Here is a 9,036-nt window from a genome sequence, read left to right on the forward strand (position 1 = left end):
GAGAGTTGGCAAAGGCAAATTTAGCACTTGACAATAGATTGGTTGGTGTGGACTTTACAGTAGCCTAATTGCGATTCAACCTTCAAGGCCAACAAGCAGCCCCTCGGAGACCAGAAGGGATTTTTTAAAACATTAAAAACCACTCAATCATTCTTGATGTGCTGCTGTGTCGCCTTTAACGTAGCTGGTCATTAATCGCTTAATTCCAGTAAACCTTCGCCCTATACAATAGCCCGCTGTCTTCCGCTAATGCATGTGTGATTAAGCATTTATCTCAGCGCACGGGCGATATTAAGCCAGCAGGTCCTACAGAGACCCAAATGCCTTCAGGGGGCCGACCAGCCTGCTTGTGTAGCCTCATGGAGACGGGCTCTGGTTAATGACAGTGACCCGATCTTCATCGGCCATTCTATTCAACCATTATAACGGCCTGCCGGCTGATTTATGAGATGGGGGGCTAATAATTGTCAATTGCTTAATGTGGACAACAATGCCAGTGTGTTAAATAAAATATGCCCCCTCTCACTCATTTGGCCTCGTTTGTACGAATGACCCTGCCGGACTACTTAAGCCATGTAAAAACAAACAGCTATATGGTTCCTAATCGTTGATAGACAACTTAAAAGTGACACTTAAACTAAACAGAACTGAAATAAATCAGTTTAAGTTAAGATTTACGCATCTTCATTAAAATTGCAAGAAAGTCAGTGATTAGCATTTAGACTGCAATTTTCAGACTAATTAATTAGGTGAATCTAGTATAAATATTGCATTAAAGGTAGACTATCGCGCTCTGCGCAGAAGATCTCGGCCGACCATGTTTATTAGGACAGCATTAGAGAGTAGATGTATATGTCTTCCCTCCGCCGGACAGTGCTGGATTTGGTGGAATCTAATGAGGGTCACTGTTAAACCAGCGTTACACAGCACGGGATGAAACGATGACAGGGGACTCCGATAAGAATTTAATTCCATCTCATTTTAGACAATTTTATGAATCAAATTCTTAAACACTGGCAAGAGATTAAATAATCACATCTTTTCAAAATCTTATTTGGGTCCGGTCGATGCCATTTCTTCTCCCGTTAATGTCGACTTAGAGGTTGGAGTAATTTCGTAATTGATTCCGAGCACAGGATCTCGGCGGGGCCAGAGCCGCGTTAGAGGGTAATATGTTTGCTAATACTGTCCCCGCAGAATAAGATTTTTATGCTAATCCGCTCCTCTGAAGGCCAGACATCATCGTGGTCACTAGGGAAGGCCGTGAGCTGAGTTGGCCGTAAGAAAAGGATAAGGGATCTGCCATCCCGGATACACAGCCTATAGACCACCGCTCACATCAATAACGGGGTTTTGGGGTTTTGGTCTATTCCCGAAAAAAGGCAAGTGCTTATACTGTATCTGTAATTGTGAATACAAGTTGTTAAAAAAAACTAATAGGAAGAAAACGATGAGCGTACTAAAAATACAGTCGCAAATTTTCTATTAAGCTAAATCGTCGTCATCCTTAAATTGGGTATATGGCTAAAACGTTTTGGGAAGGTTTATTCCCAGGTCTATACGATTTTATATTTGTTGTACTGAAGTTGTATCGAAAGTGTTACTTGCTATTTAACCTGTCATTTATGAGAAGCGTTTATCCTGTAATGCAATATCGTGCACGTAAATAAAAAATAGTGTAAATACTATTTCTACTACTACTACAAATAATAATAATGATCATTATTATTATTTTTGTTGTTGTAACAATACAATTCACAAATAGGCTAAGTGTATTGTTTATTGAATAATGCCCTTTATAATTACAGGAAAAAGTTTAGAGTAGGCATCTTATATTTATTGCTGACTTGGCAAAGAACAATCTGTAGGCTATTATAAATTATTATTATTATTATTATTATTATTATTATTATTATTATTATTATTATTGTATAATTTTTAGCAAAAGTAATGAAGTTAAGAAGAAAAAAATTAAAGATTTGTAATAAATTAAAATAAATATTACCTTTATATAATATTTTATCCAATTTAACCATGTTATTAAATATAAACGGCTGCGTTTAAATAAATCCAACAGCAAAGATTCAAAGTCAGAATAATCGACAAATAAATAAACTACCTGCAAAAAAATAAACTACAAAATATTACATGCGCGCAAAAAAAAAAAAAAACTTCGAATGCACATGTATGAAACCATATTAATTTCCCATCTGATAATGCGAGGATTTCCTCAACACTGAGTGAGACGTTATGTGTTTTATCTGACAGCAGTCCCACCCCTCTGCCTCCCCACTTATTCACTCCTCTTTTTTCTATTCTTTTTCGAGACTGATTCGTCTTATCCATCCTCACACAAAGGCATTTTGTTTTTCCCATTGTCCTCCTGCCGACCCGCATTCCACTAGCACAGAGCAACACAGAGCAGGCGTACAGAAAATGAAGAAGTCTTTGCCGAGCCTTCTAAACTTACACCCCTATTGTCAACCACTTTGCAACCAAAGATTTAGTATCTTGTGAGCCGCGCGGTTCTTTGATTTATTTAAGAGAAGCCATATGGACGCTGTTATTTATAAGTCATTAAATCACAAATTAACTTCTAAATTACGGTTATTGAACCATTATCACACTGTTAATCACTGATGGGGTACAGTTTTACGGTTTGCAGTTAGAAAAGGGCTTAATAGAATGTTCCGTGCTATTGACCTGCTAACAATATTATGCCGGTGCGCGCTGATTTAACTGATTTATAACAGATTATAGCCAAGTGGGCCCAAATAGCTCCTTTAGAATAACTTCTGTGCGCGCGGCCGCAAACGTGTGTACATGTTTTCTTTAAGCTTGGAGGTGGACAGGTCTCTCATTTAAACAGTAATATCAAAGGTTTAACGTTGACATTTTAGTCCGCCCAACAGATCGCAGAACCAGTTGATAGTATGAAAGGAGATGTTGAAAATATAAAAGATGGGCGTTTCGGTGGCTGGTGGACCACAGAGCATGAGAATAGAGAGCTGTTTGAATAGGGGAAACGGATGGTAAAAGCTATAATTGTATTTGCCTCGGCAAAATATCAGAAAGGACTTTTCTCGGCCCTTTGTATATGTTATTAGATTAATTCCTCGCGATGCCTTCTTTTTCTTTCCAGGCGCGTGGAGGGAGGACGGTGGACCAGTTGGTCTTTGGTTTCAGTAATCAAATTAACCATTTGCTACATCTTTTAGTCACAACTCGCGTGTAGAAAGAAAAAATTAACATAATAGGGGCCGGGTTGTATCAAGAAAGACTGAACTTTTTAATCGTCATTTATCTTTCTCACAAAAAGACGAAACTGACTGAAGGACAACAAAAAAGAATTTAAATGATGCAGAATTGTGGAAAAAATCAAACTGGAAACGCTCGATGCTTTCATTCGTGTGACCTCATACATTTTAATAAATGATTTTATCCCTCTGTTGCATTTTGGATTAAAAGCATAGTTTGGTGCGCATACAGGTGCATCGGTCCCTCATATCTTTTTTAAACGCACAAGCACACACATAAAACATTGTAGTAAATAATAGTAATTTTACAGGATATTATATATGCGACATTTTACGTATTCCTTACGAATAATATGAGGCAAGTGGTCATGGATTTATTTATTTTTATTACGAAGAGAACGAAGTGAGAACAAATCTTGGATGATGAAATTCTCTATAGCCTATTTCTAATCGTTTATACATTTGAAATAAATATATACACGGTCCGTATTACAGCATGTAAACAAAATCGTGTATAATATTATAACTAATAATTACGCAGGATTCTTTATTTTTTACAGTTTTACCTTATCCTTGTGCATGACTTAAATACATCGAGCTATCCCCAAGACATACATGCAAGCGCCTTGTTTTTACTATAAAATTATGTTATGAGGCAATTTAGTAAGGTAAGATTTGATGATTAAGCTATTTTGCGAATTTGCTTGCCGCCCTCATTATCAAAGCATACACTTGCCCTTAAACAGTAATTACAGCAATTACAAAATGCAGAATAATTGCAGAAATTACTAGATGAAACTACAGAATATAAAGGAGCAATGTGATCAGTTTAATCAAAATTAAATGTGTGTGCGTGCGGTAACTTTTACCCAAAGCCGTGTGTGTGAAGTCGATTTACTATTATAGGCTACTATTGATCTTTCCTGCTGTCCATTGAAGCAAACTTTGCTTTTTAACAATTATTATCATGCTATTGCTAATGCGTTACTGATATTTGCACTGCGCACTCGTTTCCGGCTACATTTTTGAAGATGACACAACTTATATAAATATCCTGGTAAATTAAGCATGTCTGGAATAACCGCAATATAGTCACTTCGGCTCCAGAAAATCAGCAAGTGCCAAAGCTGAACAGAGAAAAGGCTAGAGGAAAAGTAAAGGAGACGAGGAAATACTATCGAAAATTCAGCCCAAGGTATACCACCGGTTTAAAGGCTTAAAAGCTTGGGGAAAATTGGATCAGGGAGAATCGTCACCCAACTTTCATTATTTCCAAGTGGTGTGATTGAATTAAAGGGCAAGATGGCGGTTTGAGCGAGAGGGCTATACGTGGTGGAGGGGGCTGGCGCGTAATGGTGGGGTATTAAATTCTAATTAGAGATGCAGGGGATCAATGATAGGGAGGTTGGACAGCCCGATCCCCCAGTGCCAGCCCAATAGACTGATGAGTTATTGTCATGTAAAAAAGCGCTAGCAATAAGACCCAAACGCCGTGCTATTGTCCAAGCGGAAAGAGCCAAGTTTATTATGAGGACTATATGCTCTAGAGACCTGGGGCTAGGCGGCTCCTTGGGAGGCTTTTCATAAAACAAGGCTCAGCTCCTATAAAGGAGGGCAGTTTTTGAGCAGGCGCCGAGCAGTGCACATCTACCCACGGCACGAGCCTCTTTCAAACCTGTAAAATTCAGCCGTCACAAGCTCCCCATCTCCGTCTGCGTTTTGGCTTGCTTTTTTCATGTGCTCCTCACCAATTTAATCCAATTTGAATTTGACGTTTGTGTGTATTTTTCCTTGGGAGTGCAGCTTTCCTTCTCCACTGAGCCTTTTCAATGTATAAAATGGAGTATTCTTACCTCAATTCCTCTGCCTACGAGTCCTGTATGGCCGGGATGGACACTTCGAGCCTGGCGTCAGCCTATGCGGACTTCAGCTCCTGCAGCCAAGCCAGTGGCTTTCAGTACAATCCCATCAGGACGACGTTTGGGGCAACCTCCGGGTGCCCGTCGCTTACACCGGGCTCCTGTAGTCTAGGCACCCTGCGGGACCACCAGAGCAGTCCGTACGCCGCAGGTAAGCCCAGAGTCACCTTTCACAGTTCGCCAGCTGAGAGGCACGAGAATCATGGCCCCGGTATATAGGACGGCTTGATTGCTTTCGAAAATGGAAATGTGTTTAGTATTTACCAAACGAAATTTGCTTACACAAATGAAAGAATTTATCACGTTAGAAGCGATTGCAGGCAAGAGGTAATTCAGTTACGGGGTTACACTATCCCAGTCACACCCTAACCGCCAACAAAATTATCTTAAGCTGCCAAAATGATAGGCATAATTTATTTACTTTGCGATGAGACATAAACCTTCGAAAATAATGAAATAACCATGGACTTAAGCTCATTATTGACACTGAATTGAAGTTGCAGTAGCAACAACAGAAGAGATAGAAGCATTTATGACAACTTTACAATTCAGTCTCCAATAACATTCAATTAACGGCATTTTACAGATAACAGGATTACATCTGACTTTTCATAACCTTATCTTTTATCACGATTTGATCTTATCTTATACGACTTATAATGCAACTACTTACTGTATTACACTTAGTTTAGAAACTTTATTTCAATTATTTCATTTTAACTTTTTTTCATTTAATTTTTTACTTGCTGTCTAAATCAACAAGTTGCATACTTTAGATTTAATGTGATATTTTAGGTAGCCTACATTTTACAGGATATTTCTCTAACATTTGACTTGTGTCATTTCAACAGTTCCCTACAAGCTTTTCACCGACCACGGAGGCTTGAATGAGAAGCGAAAGCAGAGGCGCATTCGGACAACTTTCACCAGCGCGCAGCTCAAGGAGCTGGAGCGCGTGTTCGCTGAGACTCACTACCCAGACATTTATACACGAGAGGAGCTCGCGCTTAAGATTGATCTCACCGAAGCTAGGGTGCAGGTGGGACATTCTCTGTTTACTTATTACAGTTATTTACAGAAATAAAGTCTTGTTAAATATTAGCAAAATACCAATTTTGCTTTGCTTTATTTTCATTTTTCCTATCTTTAAGAAATCAGTACCATCTCAAAATTCCAATGATTCACATTATAACATAAAGTGCGATTTTAATAATAACGCTGAACGTTCTATATTAATATAATTCACATTCATATTAAAACACGTGATTTTATACAATGGAGATTGAAAGTACAATGAATAATGAATAGTCTAAAGAGTAACCAAAATGTGATGCTTATTTTCTGCAGGTGTGGTTTCAGAACAGGCGCGCCAAATTTCGCAAACAAGAGCGCGCAGCCGCCGCAGCAGCTGCTGCAGCAAAAAACGGCACTGGGAAGAAATCTGACTCGCGAGAAGAGGACAGCAAAGAGGCAAAGGCTACCGATCCTGACAGCACTGGTGGGCCAGGGCCAAACCCGAACCCTACCTCCAACTGTGGTGGACCGAGCCCCACAGGGGGACAGGTCAGTGCCACAGGAAATGGCCCGGTTGAACAGGTGAAGACGTCAGTGGCCGGAATGGTACCCACCGCGCCGACTCAAGGTTGGGCCTCAGCCCCGGGCACCATCACCTCCATTCCGGACTCTCTGGGCGGACCGTTCGCTAGTGTTCTGTCCTCATTACAAAGACAGAACGGAGCCAAAGCCACTTTAGTAAAGACCAGCATGTTCTGAGTTAGTGCTTGGTGCAGAAAAGAAGCGACGACCGCGAGATTCAACAAACAAAGAAACAAACAAACAAACAAGAGTTTACTCTAGAGACTGATGACTGATACCTGAACGGAAAAAGAGAATGCCAAAAGAAAGAGAGAGCCCTGTATCTCTATTCACTAGTGAAGAAAGAATAGACCATCTACGGTCGCCATCTGACTACCTTCGATGCCACTGGTTTACACCACAAGCTGGATAATACCATCACTTACACCATGTTAACACCCGGACTGTTTTGTTTTGGCTTTGGTCGTCGACAAATCTGACTAGTGCAAGTAAACTAACCGATAGACTGCGATGTGCGCTCCTGCTGCAAAGAACACTCACCGAGGACTCATGAAGATACAGTGTCATTATTCAGTGTCATTATACATGTCATTATATCTTGGCGCCATAATTCTTTGTTTACATTGACTTTAAACATACCAATAGCGCAAGTTACACGTCTGTGTTACAGAATACTGCCAAATGTGGCACTCTGTTATATATTTTTACCTATAAATTTACCAAGCCTTAGAGCCAGGAGCTCTGCAAACATTCATCTACATATTTACTATTAATCAAGGCGAATTGTTCTTCAAAATGGCACAAGTACATACTTCATTGTTGACAGGAATACGTAAATGTTTTGTGTGTCTTTCTACAGCTGTGTTTTTGTGGCTCAAATTGTATAGTGTTAAAACGTATTGACGTCCTAGATACACATAGACCACATCCCCTTGTAGTTCATTGAGTCTTTATAATGTTTTACAAGTTACAACTGGCGCATTCTTTGGAGGAAAAGGGAATGGATGCAAAACATTGTATTTATTTTCTATATTATTTGCATGTTGTCTTCTCCGTCCAATTTTATAATGATTTCACCTATTTTGTGAGCATAATGTAACATGTTTTTTGTCCAGGATTTGAGAATTATTTATATGTAGGTAATGGATGCTTATATTTAAGAAGGAAATATTTCTACATGTGCACATAGTTTTTCAGGTGTACCATTGACATGGCTGTTGATGATAAAAACAATTATGATGCTGAAAATAATATTGTCCCGTTTTCTCTTTAAAGTATCCACTTTAATCAACGTGGGGTGAGGGGCAGGGGTATAAACAGTTTTCTGAACATGAATTCAAAAGACTTTTGAGTAATTACTAAGACCGAGAAGGTGAATATACTCTTCAGCACCTTGGACAGCAGCAAAAGGTGCCGGGCTGCTATGCCTATAGTAGGCTACGCGATAAATAATGCGTTCATGACACTAAAATACAAGACGCTGTTGTTTCCGCAATTATAACACAAATGTAAACATTATATTTTACTAGAATTTTACTACAGAAATACGTTACATAAATGAGCATTTCTATCTCTCACAGTTTGATTTTGCGAATGGGTTTGCTTTAATCGACTATACATTACTCTTATTGGTATTATTATCATTATTATTATGTTACAATCGTATCGAATAGTAGCATATTCAATTGTGCAACTTTATATAATAACAACAACAACAACAACAATAATAATAATAATGATAATAATAATAATAATAATAATAATAATAATAATAATAATAATAATAATATTTTTTTAAAAGTATAATTAGCAGAACTAGTGAATATGATGTAAACTCGGAATTGCAAAGCATTTATTCTGTTTTATTACAATGACATTTTCCTTCGCTACAGGGCTACTGCTCTGATGTAACAACACTCTAAACGATGTTCATCTTCGTTCGACACAACGACACATTTCGTGCAGACGCAAAGCATCAGGTTTAAAATCTAAGAAAACTACATTTTAGAGACTACTACTGACAAAAACCGCCAAAAGAGGAAGAAGGACAAAGCACATATTTTTTGCACACTCGTAAATAACGGGCAAAAAACAAATAAATAAACAAGGCAGCGAGTTTTCCGATAATGCTGGTTTTATAGAGCGTTTTCCAAATGTGAGGAGAGGAACATGCTTTTTTTCCTTCAAAAACGTGTTTTAAGTTCTAGCCTGTTTGTGAGTCGCTGTCTGTTCATGAAAGTGCTGAAATGCCGGTCGTTTAACGT

At 38.7% G+C, this 9,036-nt stretch overlaps 1 protein-coding gene across 1 annotated transcript; it reads left to right on the forward strand.

Annotated features, from left to right (window-relative positions):
* The first annotated feature begins 4,722 nt into the window (after nt 1-4,722).
* Nucleotides 4,723-8,006, forward strand: phox2bb (paired like homeobox 2Bb). Its single transcript, XM_056472320.1, has 3 exons — nt 4,723-5,327; nt 6,028-6,215; nt 6,524-8,006. The coding sequence occupies exons 1-3, from the start codon at nt 5,087-5,089 to the stop codon at nt 6,947-6,949; spliced, it is 855 nt and encodes a 284-aa protein (XP_056328295.1). The 5' UTR covers nt 4,723-5,086; the 3' UTR covers nt 6,950-8,006.
* The last annotated feature ends 1,030 nt before the right edge of the window (nt 8,007-9,036 follow it).

This window comes from Danio aesculapii, chromosome 14, assembly GCF_903798145.1.
Source record: "Danio aesculapii chromosome 14, fDanAes4.1, whole genome shotgun sequence".
NCBI lineage: Eukaryota > Metazoa > Chordata > Actinopteri > Cypriniformes > Danionidae > Danio > Danio aesculapii.